Source organism: Staurois parvus, unplaced genomic scaffold, assembly GCF_062004578.1.
Source record: "Staurois parvus isolate SC_StPar_1 unplaced genomic scaffold, SC_StPar_1.0 ptg000009l, whole genome shotgun sequence".
Classification (NCBI taxonomy): Eukaryota; Metazoa; Chordata; class Amphibia; order Anura; family Ranidae; genus Staurois; species Staurois parvus.
The window spans coordinates 596,221-616,834 of record NW_028317805.1 but is presented as its reverse complement, the minus strand read 5'-3'; the positions used below and the strand labels follow the sequence as shown (position 1 = coordinate 616,834).

Sequence of the window (20,614 nt, the reverse complement as noted above, 5' to 3'; positions counted from 1 at the left end):
ATATATTCCATAAACAACTATTAACTAGGCTCAGTGTATTGCATTGCATTGGGATGTAGAAGTCCATTTTTATTTTGGCACCTAAAAAGCTCACCTCTTCAAAGTATACTAAAGTAAATCGTTAGGTGCTAGTGAAGTGCTAAAAATGTCTACATCTTTACATCATCTGCCATCGGTTCCTTCCTGGAAATGTGGCAATAGGTAGCATATTTCACTTGCTTTTAACTTCTGGATAAAGGTCTGGGGCACAGCCATTAGAATAAAGGTATTTTTGTGATGATTATATATATATATATTCATATTTACTCACAATATTCTGTTGTTGGACATCTGAAGCTCTTATTGTTTTATCTATTACTTTGGAGTCACAGTATCCTTTTATTTCCCCTTTTCCTTTAATTTTGAGGCTTTGGCTCATAGCACAGAATTTTGGGCAGAGCTACTTACCTCCCCATTTATTAAAAATAAAATGTCTAAGGTGGAATAGAAAAGGTTTCTTTCATTCACAGCAGATGGTATTTTTTTCATTATTATTATTATTTGGATGCGTTAAATTGTAGCTGGCACGCCTGTTCCACTTCAAATCCATCTCCAAATTCAGATCTAATGGCTTATATATTTTTATGTCTTCAATTTCGGCATGCACAGCTATTGAACTCAACGCCTCAGTAAATTAGGAATATTGAAGGGAGTAGGCGAGGATACATTTATGTGGGGTGGCTCGGGAGTGGTAAGGTGCAAAATGTTCTATATACATGCTGAAAATTCTACAAGGTGTACAATTATCATATTTGTAGTTATTGCACACCCCATAGACTAAAAACGACAATAGTGAAAATATTAATATTACTGCTACTACTACTACCACCACTAATAATAATAATAATAATAACAATAATCATAATAAAAATATAGTATAAAAATAAGGACTAATTTATTGATCCGTTTTACTTATTGATAGTTTACATTTTCATCCACTATGTTGTCTAAATTACATAAATCAAATTGTAATAAAAAAAAAAATCTTGAATTTAATTAGGCAGAAATAAGGGGGCTGAATCCCAGACACCTCCTGTAGAATTTTGGAGAGCCCTGACCTTTGCGCACAACGGGCAGCCCCGTGCTAGAATCAAACAGAGACTAAGGAATAAGGAAAGTGTATTTTTATTTCATTTTCACAACAAACATTAATTTTTACAAATATATCTCATTTAAAAAGAAAACCAAAAGAAAATGGTTGCAGTTTTGTCCCAGATACAAGAGGGGAGATGGTGCCCTGCGCTATGCCAGGATCCTGGAGGTAGCACCGAAAGTCCCAACTCCCACCATGTATACATACTGTACATTAACAAAATAACTTAAATTACATCATTGATTGTCCCTTTAGTACAAAGCCCAGCTTCAGTTCTCAAGGAATAGGACACCCTCATGTTCCACACCCCTGTCATTCTTTTTTTTAACGTTTTGTCTTATGTTTTTACTTTTTGCCAAATTTATGTTATTAGTTTTCTATGTTGTCATAGTCTTATATTTACTGTTTTGTTTTGTTTTTTAATTCATTGGTAAATGCTCACAGATAACAAGGGAATCAGCGAAGGGCTAACAATTGCCTTTTCCTATTGCACAATCCAAGAAATATATTACAACACAGTTATTTTCAAATAAAATAATTAAAACAAAAAAAAAATGAAATGTACAGTTTGTTTCAAGTCAAAATGTCCGTTTGGAAAAGGAGGGGAAACTGGGAATAAAATATGACCATGGACCTGTCCTGTAAAGACTTTATAATAAATAAGTCAGTGTTAAAAAATAATAATAATATTAATAATAATTAAACACATGAAACAGGAGTTACAAAATTGAGCAAAACAATTATGTGTATTTTTTTTTACAAATGATGCAATTTTTTTTCATTTTTTTTTATATATTTTTTTTTTAGAAAACAAAAATATTACAGTATTGAAGTTGGACATGTTTGGGGTGACTCTTGTCATTGGATTAAGTTTTTTTTAAATTTTATTTTGGCAAATTGAACAGTAAATATATTTAATATTTGCCCTTTTTTTAAGAAAAATTAAAAATAATACGGGGAGTGACAAATACCTGCGCGCTTTGTTCACTTAGAAGCTGTGAGTTTAGACCTGTATTGTGTCCTCTTTTTTTTACCACTGCTCTGGCGTGGCCCCTAGGGGCCCAGTTCTCTTCAAGTCCTGCAGCTTTAGGTGTCTGGTGGATTGTCCTTTCCACCCAACCAAGGTGGCTTCTCCTGACACGAGTCCATCCCTAACCTTGGAGCTTAATTAAAGGAGTCCTCCAATCCTCACACTGGTCTGAGTAAGGGCACTGAAGTGACTACAGGGTGAGAGTAATAGACAGGATGGGGGAATGTCAGTAGGGGCTGGCTAACTGGCACGTTGGCCCCAGAGCTGGCACTCTCTGTGCTGGAGGAGTTCTCATGGTACAAGATGGGCACCCTGACGATTCTCTGGGCAGCGGCGTGGCTGAGGTTGGCAGCCTCCAGTTCTGCAGCCAGCTGCCTTTTCCATTTGTTCCTGCGGTTCTGGAACCAGATCTTCACCTGGGTCTCAGTCAGGTGTAGAGAGGCCGCAAGTCCCGCCCTCTCGGAGCTGCTCAGGTACCTCTTCATGTCAAAGGTGGATTCCAACTGGAAGACTTGGCTCCTGGAGAACACCGTCCGGGTCTTCTTCTTCCTGCAGGGCTTCTTGTCTGAGGAGTCGTCCAACTTCTTCCAGTCCTCACCACTCTCATCCTTCTTGGACTCCTCAGGTTCGCTCTCCTCTAGGATGATCTCCTCTGGGCTCTTGGAGTCGCTCTCTTTGGGATCCAGGTCCTGCTTGAGGCTGTGGAGGGGCTCTGGAGAGTCTCTTTCACCCCCAGAGACCGGGGAAGCGGGGCCCAGCAGCAGGCTCTTCTCAGGAACTAAAGAGGACAAGCAATAACGAGTCATCAGTCACTGTCACCATAACATGATCACTGTCATCATTACATTCAATGACAAAAAAAAAAAAGCTCCAATTATCCAAGCTAGCTGGACATTTACATACACCAGATCACCGCCTTTGTATACTGGCCAGGAGCTAACATAAAGACCAGGATACAAAAAGTGGCAATTTGATACCTTGTGTGCCAATTCGTTCTTTATTTGGCTAGTGTTGTATTTGTATTCATTCTTTTTGGTAGAAGATCATTTGATATACAACGTTAAAGGCAGACATTGATGTATTTGCACTCTCGAATGATTTTTAGATTTGTTCTCAATTTGAGATTGGTAGATCTGCTCCCCCCCCAAAAAAAAGGTAATTTGAGCTGCAAAATCGTTCAATTTCCGATCCCTATTTATCTAATTATCTCTCTTTTCATCCATCAAACTATTCCGACAAAAGGCTCTGTGATCCCTATTAATACACCTGTCCATTAGTACATTAGCCTATGTCTAGTCATCGCAGTCACTGCTAATTGAAGTGTCTTTTCTACAATATAAAAGTATTCCAAATGACAAATTCAGCTTCCCCACATGTCTTGTGTTAAATATCCTAAAACAATTCCCTAGCATGCACTTTTTTATTTTTGGTTGCAATTGCGCACAAATAAAAACTGAATGTTCCTCGATGGTCATCTATATTTTTTAGTAGAACTAAAAGTCCCAGGACTTGAATAGCAACTGCTACCTGCAAGCCATGGTGGTATGTATGTTCAAAAGTTATAAAGTAGGTGTCTAGATAACCCCTTCCCAAACTTCATGGTGGTCCATGAGGGAGCCCCTACCTTCTGTCCTGTGTGTGTGTCCTCCATGGGTCAAGGTGTACGAGTACCACCAAGCTGGGGATCTCTCCAGGTAATGTGCAGGTAAGGCGAACCTCTGGGTAGGTATCTCCAGCCGAGGGAAGGACAGGTCAGTCAATGGCGACAGGGCAAAAGCTGCTCCATCCAAGGTCCCCTTGATTGGGGTGAAGAGAGCCTTTGGTGGCCTGGCTGCTCTGGAAGGTTCACAGGTCAGGAGGCTTTTGATGGAGAAGGGGGACTCCTTGGCTGGGGTGGTGCTGCTTTCTTGTCCAGTTTCAGGCATGGTTGACAGCAGCTGGAATCATCAACCAAAAAAAAAAAAGCTGACTGAGCACTTGTTTTCCAGGTGGCACCCCCAAATCCAGAGCTAGGAGAGGCGTTAGGGAGGAGGCAAGGTGACTCAGGCTAGGGTACCAAAAGCCACATGGGGAAGGCCAGTAGACATCAGGTTGAGGTGACCAACTTACACAGCCATCCGGGAAGTCAGAGTCAGCGAACTGAATGAGGAGGAGGATGACAGCAACTGGGAACAGGAGAGAGGAGGAGGAGGAGGAGTAGAGGGGAGAGGGGAAAGGAGCAGGAGGTGGAGGAACAGAGGAGGGACCAGGGATGGACTCGGCAGGCCACTCCAACTCACTCACTCTGCTACAACTCGCCTCTTATTGGCTTTATATAGTTCAATTAGGCAGCAAATGAGGAAAGGGCTATTAACCCCCCCCCCCCCCAAAAAAAAGGATATTGCCTTTAGGAAAGCGCCACAAGACACACGATACGTCTCTGAGTGTTGGAGAAGTTTTCTGTACATCCTCCATGCTGCTCATCCTCATCATCATCTGGAGGAGGGAAATGTAGAACGATCCACATGTCATCATCAGCCTCCCCACCCCCGGCCTCACCAATTTATCACCTAAATAAAATCAAACGAGCCCCTTCTCACACTCATAAATTTGCTGTAGTTAAGCAATTAATAAACTTGCTGATCACTTCGCTTTTGCTACATAATGAATCTCATTTAATAATCGTTTTCCTACACTGAGAAGAAACGCTGTGTAAATGCGCTCAGATCAGTTGGAATGCGTTCTAACGCAGAGTCAGGATTCTCAGCACTTTGTTTTTTTTTAGTACATTCCCTTTTTCAATCTCATCCCACTAGACCTATTTTTTGTGCCTTTTTAGACTCCGTTCACACTTAAGCGTTTTTCAGCTTTAACACTCAAAAACGCTCAACAAGTAAAATTCCATTATTTCCAATAGCCCCTGTTCACACTTAAGCACTCTGTCACCTGTAGGAAAACACCTGTGGCTCAAAAAAGTACTTGTGCTACTTTTCAGGCAGATCTGATCTTTTTGTCCCCATAGACTCGAGTGGAAAACACCTGAACAGTGGGAATGAGCATTTTTTGGAGTGTTTTTTTTCAGGCGCTTTCAGCTCAAACAGCAGCTGTTTCTATTGGCCATAGCAAAAACACCTGAAACGCCTATGATATTTGCAAATCTGCTTGTAAAAATGCTCAAAGACACCTGAAAAAAAAGCTTGAAAAAAAACGCTCCAATGAGGTGCAGTACTGGATAATTAAAATAAATGCTATGGACTGGTTATTGGACTCCAACAGATATGATACAGAGCTGGTCTCTAGCAGACCTCTTAACTGAAGATCTAATGGATCTGGTGTATGAAAAATCAGACCTGTCCTGTCCTTGCTTTACTGGTCTGCCTGCACTGTCCTGTTTGTCTGTCCTGTACTGGTCTGCCTATCGTGCCCTGGTCTGCCTGCTGTGTTTGTCTAACTGTCCTTCCCAATCTGCCTGTCCTGCACTGGTCTGCCTGTCCTGCACTAGTCTGCCTGGTCTGCCTGTCCTGTGTTGGTCTGCCTGTCCTGTACTGGTCTCCCTGGTCTGCCTGTCCTGTGTTGGTCTTCCTGTCCTGTACTGGTCTGCCTGTCCTGTACTGGTCTGCCTGTCCTGCACTGGTCTGCCTATCCTGTACTGGTCTACCTGTCCTACCCTGGTCTGCCTGTCCTGTACTGGTCTGCCTGTCCTGCACTGGTCTCCCTGTCCTGTACTGGTCTACCTGTCCTACCCTGGTCTGCCTGTCCTGTACTGGTCTGCCTGTCCTGCACTGGTCTGCCTGTCCTGTGTTGGTCTGCCTGTCCTGTACTGGTCTGCCTGTCCTGCACTGGTCTGCCTGTCCTGTACTGGTCTACCTGTCCTACCCTGGTCTACCTGTCCTGTACTGGTCTCCCTGTCTTGCCCTGGTCTGCATGCCCAGAACTGGTCTGCCTGTCCAGCACTGGGGTGCCTGTCCTGCACTGGTCTCCCTGTCCTGCCCTGGTCTGCCTGTCCAGCACTGGGGTGCCTGTCCTACACTGGTCTCCCTGTCCTGCCCTGGTCTGCCTGTCCTGTACCGGTCTGCCTGTCCAGCACTGAGGTGCCTGTCTTGCACTGGTCTGCCTGTCCTGCCCTGGTCTGCCTTTCCTGTACTGGTCTGCCTGTCCTGTACTGGTCTGCCTGTCCTGCCCTGGTCTGCCTTTCCTGTAATGGTCTGCCTGCCCTGTTCACCTGCCATGTACTGGTCTGCATGCCCTGCACTAGTCCTCTGCCTTACTCTGTTCTGTCTTTACTGCTTTAATCTGCCTGTTCTGGTCTGTCTGTCCTGCCCTGATCAGCTTGGCCTGGCCATATTGCAATGTACCTTCTCTACTGCCATTGTGTACCTGACATTCCCTGGTCTGTCTGTTTGCCTTTTCTGCCATTGTCTCCCTGTCCTGTACTGGTCATCTGTCCTACTCTGTCTGCCTGTGCTGCTCAAATTTGCCTCCCCTGTCCTTGTCTGCCTGCCCTGTACTAGTCTGACTGCCCTTGTTTGCCTGTCATGCACTAGTCTGACTGTCCTGTCCTTGTCTGCCTGTCCTGTACTAGTCTGACTGTCCTGTCCTTGTCTTCCTGTCCTGTACTGGTCTGCCTGTCCTGCCCTAGTCTGCCTTTCCTGTCCTGGCCTGCCTGCCCTGTTCACCTGTCCTGTACGGGTCTGCATGCCCTGCACTAGTCTGCTGCCCTAGTCTGACTGTCCTGTCCTTGTCTGCCTGTCCTGCTCTAGTCTGATTGTCATGTTCTTGTCTGCCTGTCCTGCCCTAGTCTGCCTTTCCTGTCCTGGCCTGCCTGCCCTGTTCACCTGTCCTGCACGGGTCTGCATGCCCTGCACTATTCTGCTGCCCTAGTCTGACTGTCCTGTCCTTGTCTGCCTGTCCTGCTCTAGTCTGATTGTCATGTTCTTGTCTGCCTGTCCTGCACTAGTCTGACTGTCTTGTCTTTGTCTGCCTGTCCTGTACTGGTCTTCCTGGTCTATACTGGTCTGTCTGTCCTACCCTGGTCTGTCCATCCAGCCCTTGTCTGTTTGTCCTTTATTGGTCTTTTTGTCCTGTTCAGGTATATCTGTCTTGCCCTGGGTCTCCCTGAGCCTTAGTGAGAGTCAGAGATCTGTCTGTGCTCACATCTTTCAGAACATTTGCAGATCAGTGAAAGTGTCTGTGGTCACCCAGCTGATGATGGATGAATGTCAGTATTGTGGAGACAGTGCCTGTAATTCGTCCTCAGGGATCAGACCTTCCTCAGTCTCTGCTCACCCGGCTCAAAGTCATTGCTTTTTTTAACAAACTTTTATTGCATTGTTTGTGAATACCGAGAAGACCCAGTTGAAGTGTATGTGACACAGTGACAGCTAGGGTGACAGAGAAATCTGAGGATGATCAGAGAGGAGAAGGAGAGTGTGATGCCATTCCAGACTGGCACAGGGATCCCTCATATACCCATCCCATGGAACAATCCATTGATGAATGAATGCGATGATCTGTGGAGCTCCAGCAATGGATGTCTGCCATTTATCTCTCCACCTGTCCATCCACCCGTCTACCTGTATAGATATATATCCATCCACGTACATGCGCGTATTCATCTGTCTACAATCAATCAATCAATCAATCAATCGGTCAATCTTTTTTTTCCTCAATTTTATCTATCTATCTATCTATCTATCTATCTATCTATCTATCTATCTATCTATCTATCTATCCAGGTAAATCGTTGCATCTATCAATTTTTCCCTTCCAAGCAGAAACGATCTCTGATTCCCTGACTTTATCTATGTGTCAGTATAGCAAGTCTCTCACTTGTATCATTTATCTACCAACCCATCTCTCTTCCAATAAAACACCATGACTTTCGCTTACTGTTTTATCTATCTATCTATCTATCTATCTATCTATCTATCTATCTATCCATCCAGTATGTTCACATCTCTTATATCCTTTCTTTACAGGAAACCATATTTACTAATAATTGTCAACTGTCAACCTTTCTTTCTTTCAGCTATCTATCTATCTATCTATCTATCTATCTATCTATCTATCTATCTATCTATCTATTTATCCGCATACATAGACTCACTTTTGACTTTTCATGACTTTCCTGACTTTTCATGACTTTATGTACCCTATGACTATTGCTATCAGCTTTTTATACATTTACACGACTATTAATTAATACCCCTTCGCGTCTTTCTTTCTTTCTTTCTTTCTTTCTTTCTTTCTTTCTTTCTTTCTTTCTTTCTTTCTTTCCTTCTTTCCCCTTATCTCTTGTTTATCTGTATATTAATCATAAATCTCTACAATTATTTCTTGACTAATCTATCTATCTAGCTATCTATTTATCCTTATCTACCATTATTGCTTGTCTATCTATCTATCTATCTATCTATCTATCTATCTATCTATCATCTATCTATCTCTGTATCTATTTATATTTATCTCCCATTATCTCTCGTCTATCTTTCTATCTCTTATCTATTTATCTATATCTGTCATTCTATTTTATCTACCTATATATCTATCATAAATATTTACATCTATCTATCTATCTATCTATCTATCTATCTATCTATCTATCTATCTATCTATCTATCTATCTACCATTCTCTCTTGTCTATCAACCATCCATCCATCCACCCACCTATCCATCCCTCCCTCTCTAAAAGAAGTGTTGTTTGCAGAGAGAATGTTATGGATTGGCACAGATCTCGAGGAACAAAGTGATTTTGGCTTGGACTCGGGTGACAGATGCTCGGGCTGCTGGAATAAATGGCTCTCAGTTGCTCGCGATCATGATTGAATTATTCTGGGGGCACCCCATCCATACACAGCATTGGGGCCGGGAAGAATGACAATGTTCTCCCTGGAATGCTTGTTTTATCCCCTCCATGGTATGGAAATGTCTGCGCCGTTTAATCTTCTCGGAATCCAAATCGTTCTTTTTATAGGCGAATTCTATTACAACACAGCACAAAGAATGCCTTCCTCTTGTGTGTAGGAGTTCTTTACATTTTTATGGATGCTCTAGAACGAAAAATGTTTCCTAAAACGAATTTTCAAACGCTAACAGTATTGTTTAATATGGGCACTAGGTAAATAACTCATAAAAATCAAAAATAACAGCCATGAATTTGTACGTTTTAGTGGCTCTTGAGAAGAGAAATAAAGGGAAGAAATTGGTGTTGGAGCGCCCCCTGCTGGCCAAGTGCCGGATTAGTCCACAGGCAGCTCTGCAGAATCTTGGAGGACCAGGGGGCCTGGGCTCACTGGAGAATAAGGGGGGGGGGGGGGGGGGGGGGAGCTGTGTGGGCTAAGCAGATGTTTTGCTACAAAGTATCTTAACTTGCTCTTGGCCTATTAATAGAATGAAGATTTGAACTTCTTAATTGAATTTGCCACATTTATTAGGGATTGTACACACCAGCAGCTGCATTGTGCTGTAACCACGGATGTGCCCATACCACACATTATATTATTATTATTATACAGTATTTATATAGTGCCAAATGTTTTCTTTACAATATAAAGGGAGACAGTACAGTTAAAATACAAGAAAATCCATGAGGGTTAAGAGGGCCCTGCTCATAAGAGCTTACAATCTAATAGAGTGGGGCAAGTGGTACAAAAGGTAATAACTGTGGGGTAGGAGCTGATGGAAGAATTAAATGTTCATTTGATAGTTGGAGGTGGGATAGGCTTTCCTGAAGAGATGAGTTTTCAGGGATCACCTAAAGCTGGCCAGAGCTAGAGACAGTTGGACAGATTAAAGTGATTCTAAAGATTAATTTTTTTGCAATACTTACCTTATTTGTGCAGTGCTTTTGCACAGAGCAGCCCGGATCCTCCTTTTTTCAGGTCCCCCACAGGCTCTCCTGGCTCCTCCTGTCTGTTGGTTCCCCCACAGCAAGCAGCTTGCTATGGGGGCACTTGCTGCTCTGTGTGTCCATTTATGGCTTGGGCCTGCCCCCTCTCTCTCCTCATTGTCTGACTGGCTGTGATTGACAGCAGTGGGAGCCAATGGCTCCCACTTTCTGTTTCAGCCAATGAAGAGGCAGAGACCCGGGACAGCCAAGGCTGTCATTCACATCGCTGGGTTGCGATGAGGCTCAGGTAAGTATTGAGGGGGCTGGGGGAGCTGCTGCACACAGAAGGTTTTTACCTTCATGCATAGAATTAAGCCCTTACAACCAGTAAGTAGAGAGTTCCAGTGGATGGGAGAGGCACTGGAGAAGTCCTGCAAATGAGCATGGGAGAAAGAAACAAGAGAAATAGAGAGCAGAAGGTCTTAGGGGGAGTGGAGATGATTTCGGTGATATTTGGAGACAAGAATGGTGATGTACTGTAGCTCAGGGCAGAGTTGTGAAGGACTTTATATTTTTTATTTAATTTGCTAGACAATCGAAAGCCAGTGGAGGTATTGGCAGAGAGGGGTGGCAGATATTGAGTGGTTGGTAAGGTAGATGAGTCTGGCAGCAGCATTCATGTTGGACAAAAGAAGGTTAGCCTATGGAGAGGTAGACCTATGAGAAGAGATTTGTAATAGTCAAGGCGAGCAATAACAAATGAGTGAATTAGGAGCTTGGTGGTTTCATTAATTAAAAAAGGGCAAATTTTAGAGAAGTCAACAAGATTTGGACAGTGATTGGATTTGGGGGCTAAAAGGAGAGATCAACTGTTTTATTTTTTCTCTTTTTTTCAGATTTTTTTGAGCCTGGGAAGAGGTGTGCAGTCAGGTGGAAGGTGGATTTTTGGAAAGCTGGAATGTGGAGCCTGGGAGGGGGCCCCATGGAGGGGAGCCTATCTATAGGCAGGTCACTGGAAAGGAGGATCTCCACTGACTCAGCATCTCAAAGGGAGGACAGCCTGTGTAGCAGGGAAGGTGCCAGCCCAGCGTAAGGCCTGAAGGCAGCCACCAACCCACCAAGCTAACAGAAGAGGACAGTGTGAGTACTCTTACATCCCCGGGGCTGGATAAGGGGAGGGGACAGTCAGGTGCAAGACCCAACTAGCTTCTCATCTGGAACTGTTTCTAAATTATAAGCTCTTGGCCCCCTTGCACAGGGAATACCTTCAGTGCAGCTGGGTGAAGAGGAGGAATCATCTGGGGTCTGGGGAGGTACACTAAGAAGAGTCTTTGGGGCTCTTCAAGGAAAGAGACTGTTACTATCCACATCTTTTGTACACGGTTGTTAAGGAGTTCATCCTCAAGTTCTGCAGTTCCTCGGGCATCCCATATACCCCTAGACCTCATCTAAGTTCCTAACCCCTCAATAAAATCACAAAACAAGCTCAAGGACTGTTCTTTGACTCCAGTGTGCAAGGTGTGGAAAATGCTGTTGCCTGGCCGTGCAGAGCATAGGGGGACCCAAATCAAATCGAGCGGCCCCTAAGGAGGTAGAGCTACACAAGTAAATATGATATATTTTTCTATCTATTTACTAATGCTAGCAGCACAAGGATTACAAATAGTAAATGTTGATTGAGAGAGAGTGATGTTCCACTTACAGGCTTCAACTGAATGAAAGTGGAATTAGAGCAAGAGACCCTTGCCATAGCTCCAGTGGTTGAACACCTGCTTGGTTCCTTCCCAGTGCTGGCATATTCTCCCTGGCTTCTACCAGGTGTTGGTCATCAGCCATCTTGATTGGCTGGCTCTGAATGAACTCTTGAGTAGGCACAGCAGTTCAGTAATCCAGGCACAAAGGCACAGTGCCAGAATGTATACTGAGCCATGCATGCACAGCTCAATGTACATTCTAAGAAAGAATATCAGCAGGCAGGTATATTTATTTTATTGCAGATAAACAGCCTGCCTACTCACGTTTTTTTTTATTTGCTAATTTTTTTCCCACTTAAGTGGAGTTACTCTTTAACCGCATTCCCGCTGCCATATAACAGAACTACTGCTACAGGGTGGCAGGGCTGCACAAAATCACACATATATACTTGACTTTGTATTTCCGGGTAGGTGAGAGTGTGCGCTGCCCTACACGCACCGCCATCAGCTGTTGATTACCGGATCCCAGCAGGAGATTCCCTACCGGAACCCGGCAATCTCTGAGGAACACTGACAGGAGAGAGGTCTGTATGTAAACAATACAGATCTCTCCCCTGTCAGCACCAGCATGCTGCTTTATACTGCTCTGCATAGCAGAGCAATACAAAGCAGCATGCTTACATACTAAAACGTACACAGCACACATAGTAAAACAGCACACAGTTAACCCTTTGATCGTCACAGATGTTAACCCCTTCCTGTCCAGTGTCAGTACAGTGTCAGTGCTTTTTACCAGTGTCATTGGGGATGTCAGTGGCAGTTAGTTAGTTCCCCCCAGTGTCAGAATGCCCGCCGCAGTCCTGCAGTCCCACAAAAAGTGGCTGAATGCCACCATTACTAGTTAAGAAAAAAATAATATTCCAGTATATATACCGCCATTTGTAAACGCTATAACTTTCACATAAATCAATTAATTTACACATATTGGGATTTTTTTAGCAAAGACGTGGCATAACACATTTTTGCCTAAATTTTTTAAGAAATTAGATTTTTTACTGGATATGTTTTATAGCAAAAAGTCAAAAATATTGTTTTTTTTCAAAATTGTCAGTCTCTTTTTGTTTATAGTGCAAAAAATAAAAAATGCAGAGGTGATCAAATACCACCAATAAAAAGCTCCAACCACCAAAAAAATCAAAAACCAACAAAAAAAACCTGTGGGAAAAAAAGGACATAAATTTAATTTGGGGGCAGCGTTGCATGACCGCACAATTGTCCCTCCAGAGGGCAAGTATTAACTACTCCCTGTGAACTTACCATTATATAAGAGGTACTATACGAAATGGTGGTTTAAGACAAATTAGTCATCTGTTTGCCCAATTATTATATTATGTAAAGAATATGTAAATAAATATGTGCACTGCTCCTATTAATCAAATATGTGAATTAACTCATATGCAAAATCATAACATACCAGTGAATAAAATACTGATCACACAGAAATTTCATGTGTTCAAAGTTTATACAGTGAAATAACATTTGGTAAAAAAGGTTTATAGCAAATTAAAATTATATCTAGTGCAAAACCGCAAAGGAACTTGCATAGCACAATTCAAGTGATCATCCCAAAGTGGTTCCAAAATCCTCAAAACTGCTAAAAAAAGTTGCAGAAATAATTGCGCACATTATTAGAATAGCATCCAGTGTTTCTTACATCAATTAACCACTTCCAACACCACAGTGTTCTTCAGGTATACCCTGAACCCTTTGGATGGACCTCAGTGTATACTGTAAGAGAGGTCATATACAGCATAAATTTAAAAAGCCTCCAAAGGACTCCTCCCCAGCAGCCACATCAGCCTCACATAACCGCTTTGCTTCAGTACAGAGTATGGCTCATAAAAGAGAATTCATAGTGCTCACTGTTTATCTAGAAAGTAATTAAAATAATTTAAAAAAAAGAGCATACCCCCTAAGAATATGTGCGCTTAGCACGAAACGCGTCAGTGAGGAGCTACAACGCTGTGACGTCACGCTGCTGAGACCCTGTGATGGTCCGGCAGCCATCTTGCTACATCACTGGTTAGTGTCTTTTTCTGCATTTTATTTCATTTTTGCCTCTCATCTGTACCTGTAACTGGATTAAAGTTTTTTGAAGCAGTATCACGCTATGTGGTCTCCTCTTTTTTTGGACTCTTTATGAGTCCATCCATCCACAGTATTCTTCATTAAGGAGAGAGTGTAGCTGCTGTTACCCAGGAGCCATCCAGGGAAGAATCCACAGAGGCCCGATTAATGACACCCCAGTTGATCTTCTGAGAGATTATCTTCTCAAAATGTGCTATAACTTTGCGCATCTGGTGAGTGCGCAATTTATTATTTAATATCACCATACGATTTTGGGAAACATATCACCCTTGCATTAGATACCTCTTCACCAGACTTCACGTCTGACTGTTTCTTTGGAATTTTATTGTTGCATTTTTATTGTTGCATTTATTATGAACTCTTATGTGTGGTATTCTCATTAGATTACTCTAATACTTCACCATTTGAACATATTAGCGCTGCACCTTTCATTTTATTTAATTAAAATAATTGCACTCACAATTATAGATAAATCATAGCATGTTAAAAGCACTCCATTCAGCTAGTGTATCAGGTCTCAGTTTCAGTGCATCATGCAGTTGTCCCACCACGTGATGACGTCACACCCACACTCATCTGACACGGTGTATCCTCCTGATTTTCTCAAAGGCAGCAATATTGTTCATTCTATCTCTTTTCCCTATCCTCTTCAGCAGATGACAACAAGAATACAGAATCAACAAATTCATGTTCTGCATATGGTGTGTGACATCTTACCGTAGGAGCCATTTGCAGATAAAGACCTTCAGAAAAGGGGACACATGTCTTAGAATGATTCCTGAAAAGATTTATTACCAATGTGGTAATATACTGTCATTAAGCAATAATGCTACTATAGGTGATGTACAATTGTATTAGAATGTAGAAACTTAGTTTATTGCATCAATGGGAGAGCAATGTATGTAGAATATTAATGTATTAAATCTGTGCAGGGATTCCCTAGACTTGGTGTGTGGTGCATCACAATGTAAGTGCCTCTGGCCGTACTATAATAACCACATTTCTTCCTACTTATATTGACTTTGAGGTCTATTCTACAACAGTGCCAAACAGAACTTGATAGCAAAACTGAGCAGGAAATCTATAGGTCTAGCAAGGTGGACAAGTACTCCCCTTGTGCTTAGTTCTGTGATCTGGTGTCATGTGACCAAGCTCAGGGGACATGGGGGACCTACCCTACACAGTTCTGCCCAATGTGGCCATCTGCTCAAGGCACTCTGCATTATAGTAAGCCCCTTTCCAGCCTTTGAAATAAAAGCCATATTTATAAGGATGCAAACTGGCATTTGGCAGTAGAGCACTTACTCAGGAAAGGGCCCTAGTGAAAATTCTGGAAATCCCCTCAAATTTTGGGGTTCTGGGAACTCCACCTACTTATCAGCCCTCTGTGAACTAACCATTATACTGATGATGCTAAAAAAGATGAGCTAGATAGCAGAGGTGTGCAGACTAGAGGTCCACATCCAGCAAGGGGAACATATGTCCACTGGGCTTAGCCATGTGATAGATGAAAATGTATGAAGTCATTAGGGACTTACTTTACCCACCTACCCAGCTTTGCCACATCTGGTCATCTGCTCAGAATATTCTGAGTTATGGCAGGTTTGGTTCAGTAAAGGGTGTGTAGAAAGATGGCACAGAAGATGGCTCCTTCTAGAAGCCTAGTTTCCAGAACAGATTTTGGCATTATAACAACTGCAAATATAATTCAATACAAATCCTATCCTCCTTCATAGAACAAATGATATCATGATGATTTAAATGGTGGAGTAGGGGTAGTACTCATCGGATATTAAGTATTGGATTCCCATCATTGGAGAGTGCTGGTGTGTCTTTTGGGCTACTACACAATAATAGGCTTATTTCAAATGAACCTATTATAAAAAATGTACAGTTCAGGTGAATCAACAGGGATCACATTGGGAATACCAAGCACATTACAATTTTGTGTAAAAAGGTACTAATTACTTTATATGAATAAAAGCAATACTTGGCTGTGAGCTCTGTCATGTGACTACAGTCTTGGCAACCTAAATCACATGAACTCCAGCTACCAAGAGCCTATCATTACAATTCACACGTCATCTAAATCAGTAGGACATGTCAACTTAGCAAGTTACATTTTTATTTTCAGAACCATTTCATTACCATGAAAAATAAAAAAACATACCTGAGCTCTATCATGTGACCAAAAACCTAGGCAAAAATCATATGTTCTCTGACTACTATGAACATAAGATATAAGGATCACAACCCTTTGGCTGCCTCCATATACATACATAATGTATCACCCCTCTAAATAGCCAGGGGGAGCTAGATTTCAGTTTTCAGTTAGGAAGGCTGAGTAGCAGCCTGGGTGTGATAGTTAGTCGGGTCAAATTTTGTTCAGAGCTGAGAAGCTATGCAGGTCAGTTCCCTGATACATCCCCCTGCTCTGGAATCTTGGAGAATATTCTAGAACCAGTGGCGGGGGTGAGGAGAGGCTGGTCTACACACTTAGGGGACCCTGGCCAATCCCCAAGTAGAAGGCTTGGCATGGAACCAGGGTAGCCCTTAAATGTGAAAGAGCCTGCTCAGCAGCAGGATAGTTCGGGTGGAAGATGAAATCAGAGGCTGAGGAGCAGGAGCCTGTGAGGGGGCCAAGATGTGAAGGGGCTCACCTACAGGCAGTGAAACTGGAAAGGAGGAAAGCTCAGGACCTCATTGGTCCCCAAAGCGAGGACCACCTGTGCAGCAGGGAAGGAGCGGCCCAGTAGAAGGCCTGAGAGCAGTCATCGACCCATCAGCTGACAGGGGACTGAGTAAGTACACCTACACCCCCTGGGCCAGTAAGGGGAAGGAGCACTCTAGTGGGAAACTGAATTAGCTTTCTACCTGGGATTGTCTTACATTTAAAGTGACAGGCACTGGATCCTGTGCCCAGGGATTACTTCAGACAGCTGGATAGAGGAATATCTAGGGTCTGGGGTGGTACACTAGGAGAGGCTGGCTAGCTCTACAGAAGATAATCTTTTCTTTTGCTGTTCAAAGAGACTTGTACATAGTTCCAGGAAGATTATCCTCAGCTGCTGTTCCCTTGGGAATCACATACACCCCTTACCCCATCCAAATTATTCAATACCCCTAATAAAACTTAAAAACCAAGCTCAAGGACTGGTTACTATCTCCTGAACGCAACTCTGTATGGAAAATGTGTGTTGACTGGCTATGCAGGACTATAGGGGGCCACAAAACGTCAGCAACTCCTAAGAGGGTAGTGCAACATATAATGATAACTCATGCAACTCGTGTTTTGCATTTTTTTAAATTCATGACCATATATTGGTGAGATGATATATATTAACCCAGGGCTGGGCCGAGGCAGAAGAGGCACCTGCCTTGGTCACCATACTGCAGGGGGCTCAGCTGGGGCAGGAGCCTCTCCTGCCTCTGTATCGCATGGCTATTTCCTGTACTGTGAAGGACTGAGCTTTCAAACTGATAGCGAACTCCTTAGAGATTACACTGGGAGATTGTAGCTTTCCCTGTGTAACCAGCAGCACTCTGCCCCGCTATCAGTATGACTTCTGCCCACTCTGTGTCAATAGCTCTGCATGCTTCAGGTAACCATAGCACAATGCACGGCTGTCACAGAGCTCCAATGATTACACAGGAAAAGCCAAGATCTCCTGATAAACAGAGCACAGCATCCGGCTGTCACAAAGTTCTGAGATTACAAAGGGAATGCCATGATCTCCCTGTATAATTTGCTCAGGTCTTGCACTGCACTCATTTATGAAGGAAAGCTACTATTGTAGCTTTTATTCATGAATTACTGTTGTGTGCAAATACATAAAAATTTACACAACAAAAAACTTTTTTAATAAAAAAATGTTAGCCCTTACTATCAGTCCTATTTATAATTATGTAGCGCCACCCTCTTGAGGGCCACTGTGTTTCCAGATCCCTCTAATCTTCACACAGCCAGGCAACACACGCTTTCCAAACTTGCATCCACAGTCAGTGAACAGTCCATGAGCTTGTTTTTGTATTTTTATTAGGGGATATAACTTGGATAGGATAATAGGGGTTATGGGATGCCCAACTTGACTGAATCAATGCATGGGGACAACTTCCTTCCTATTTTCAGAAACGGATCCTGGACTGTTCTTTTCTTTGAAAGCCATCAGTCTTTATAGATCAGTAGTAACAGCCCCTTACAGGCTAAGGACTCTCAGCCCCCTTGAAAGTCAGCTTAGATTTTTGCAAACTACATGCAGAGATATCTCCTCTCCCCTGTAGAACTGCTCCCAGCTCCACAGCTTGCAGATACTACCAACCCTTCTGGTTGATCAGAAGATCTCCAGAACAAGGATAAAGGATTAAGCACAGCGCTGTCCTTTGAAAGCTTGCTACATGTAGCAGTCTCTCCCTTTGTAGATCCCTGGGTGTGCACTGATATACTCGCTCTGTCCTCCTTGCTCCCAGGTCTTGATCCTGTTCATATTGTGACGCTGAATGGATCCTCCTGAGCCAGCCCGAGCCCAGCAAGAAGGCTATCCCCCCCTAGACCTAGGGGACCTCTCCCAGGCCACTGATATCCTCCTCAGCAGTCCAGCTTCCACCCGACTCTCCTACCAGCCTGACTCTCCCATATTTATGGATTGGCCTCACCACTCTACAAGGGCCTCCAAACCTGGGATTGGTTAGACTCCAATAAACATGCATATTAGGTCTCTACCCCTTCCATCCACTGGCTTCTGGAAGCTTCCATGGTGCTCCAGAACCAGGTGGAGGCGATAGAGTCTCAACCTGTTAAGCCGTCTGGCTTGCCTTGCAGTAACCTGACCTAATTACAGATTCACGCAGTTACCCTGAGTCACACACAATAAATGTACCTACACTAACCCTAGTAGCACACTAGAGGGTGCTACATTGTAGAAATACATTTTTCACATTTGCGTTAATTTGTGTTTATAGCACCAACATTTTAAAAAATGTTTTGTACCAGAAAATGATTCTAGATCTTTTAGAAAAACAAAGAATAGCAGAATAAAAATTGTAGTTATCACTAATTAGTTTTTTTACCCTAAAATTGTATTTAGCCTCATTTTTATTAACTCCTTTATTCTTTGCTTTATTTTTCTTCTTATTCTTTTTTTTTTAATTAAAAATGGTGCCAGAGGACCTTGTCCCAGCACTGCATTAATCTAAATGCCTAAAAGTATGAAAAGATTATAGCTCCCCTTTAATAAAGCAGTGGAAACAGCACAGAGGGCGTGTAAAGTGCAGTAGTCCTTTTCTACAAATCCCATGGTGACAGATAATAAAGATTTATTTCCCAGGTAAAGCAAATGTGTGTAACTTGGGATGAGGCTCTATTCACAATGAATTGTGTGAATACTCACTTCAATTATCCAATCATGTGCATAGGAAATAAATAAACAGGAATTTTCCTTTCACATGATTGCATAATTGTTAAAAAGTTAATATTCACACAATTTATTGTGTGAATATTCTTAACGTGTTTAATAAAACGGCCTCATTTCGTTATTTATTTATCATACGATGGCAAATATTAGAATTAATGTTATGACAGGCAATAAACAGGCAAACATTATAATTTGACAAACATTTTTTTTCTGGTGATATGAGCCTGATATTAGGAGTTTTTACCAAAACTTACACAATTAAATAAAAAAAATAAATAAAATTGTGCTTGAGCCTGCAATGGTCTGTGTGAGGATAGCCTAACTCTTACAGCTCTATATTTGCTGTAAGGAAAAAATGTCCCTGATTTGCTGGTGTCACAGAGAAAAAAATGGCCCTGTGTTGGTGGTGTCACTGAAAGGAAAAAATGTCCCTAAATAGGTGATGTTACTGAAAGAAACACCATTAAAAAGCCCCTCCACCACCCCCCAGCGCAGAGATCTTCCCTCAACTTTGACTCCCCCAAACTAAAAGCTCCACCAGTAAAGAGACCCCTCCAATCCCAGTACAGAGTACACAGCTCTTTCACCCACCCCCAGCTACTTACCCAGTCTTCAGTGCAGAGGAGCAGCTGCCTGGAGTCTGGGCTGTCATGCTCTGTCTCTGCAATCGCTGCTCTGCAGGATGAGCTGTCACTTGTAAACACAAAAGCCGGCACAGGAAGCTGGCTTCTGATTTTCGAACAAGTGACAGAGGTGAACATAGGGCTAGTTGCTGGAGGTGACTGAGTTCTGCTGTGCTCCAAGTGATAAATAGGCCCTGCTGATAGGAGTGACACAGCAGCCACTCCTGTTAGTGAGAGGGAAGGGGAAGGACTAGAGTTTGCAGCATGCCAACCCCCTGCACAATGGGCCACATGCACCTTCTGCACCCCATGTCCTGGCCCTGAGTACAATGAATGAGCTTTAACACCCTAAGATGGTAAATTGCTTCCTGTTCTAGGGTGACAACACTGTTTCTCCAAAAATACAATGAAATGAGTGAGTGTTATCATCCTAGCACGTTAACCCTCTTCGTGTTCTATGGCAACAACACTGCTCTTCTATAGATAGAGAACAATGAGTGAGTGTTGTCATCCTAGGATGGTAACATGCTTTCTGTCCTAGGGTGACAACACTGCTTCTCTATAAACAGAGAACAATGAGTGAGTGTTGTCACCCTACGACAGTAACACCCTTATTGTCCTAGGGTGACAATGCTGCTCTTCCATAAATATAGTACAATGAGTGAGCGTAGTCACTCTAGGATAGTAACACACTTCCCTTCCTAGGGCAACAACACTGCACCTCCATAGATACAGTACAATAAGTGAGCATTCCTATCCTAGGATGGT

The 20,614-nt window shown here is 42.8% G+C and overlaps 1 protein-coding gene across 1 annotated transcript; it reads right to left on the bottom strand.

Moving 5' to 3' along the window:
• Nucleotides 1-1,148: 1,148 nt before the first annotated feature.
• HMX3 (H6 family homeobox 3) lies at nucleotides 1,149-4,456 on the bottom strand. Its single transcript, XM_089668955.1, has 2 exons — nucleotides 3,787-4,456; nucleotides 1,149-2,940 (listed from the first exon to the last, which is right to left on the bottom strand). The coding sequence occupies exons 1-2, from the start codon at nucleotides 4,085-4,087 to the stop codon at nucleotides 2,321-2,323; spliced, it is 921 nt and encodes a 306-aa protein (XP_089525081.1). The 5' UTR covers nucleotides 4,088-4,456; the 3' UTR covers nucleotides 1,149-2,320.
• Nucleotides 4,457-20,614: the final 16,158 nt, after the last annotated feature.

Coding starts and splice junctions, on each gene's coding strand:
- HMX3 (XM_089668955.1), bottom strand. CDS start 4,087: ATGCCTGAAACTGGACAAGAAAGCAGCACCACCCCAGCCAAGGAGTCC. Junction 2,941..3,786: donor ACACACACACAGGACAGAAG/GTAGGGGCTCCC, acceptor TGTCCTCTTTAG/TTCCTGAGAAGAGCCTGCTG.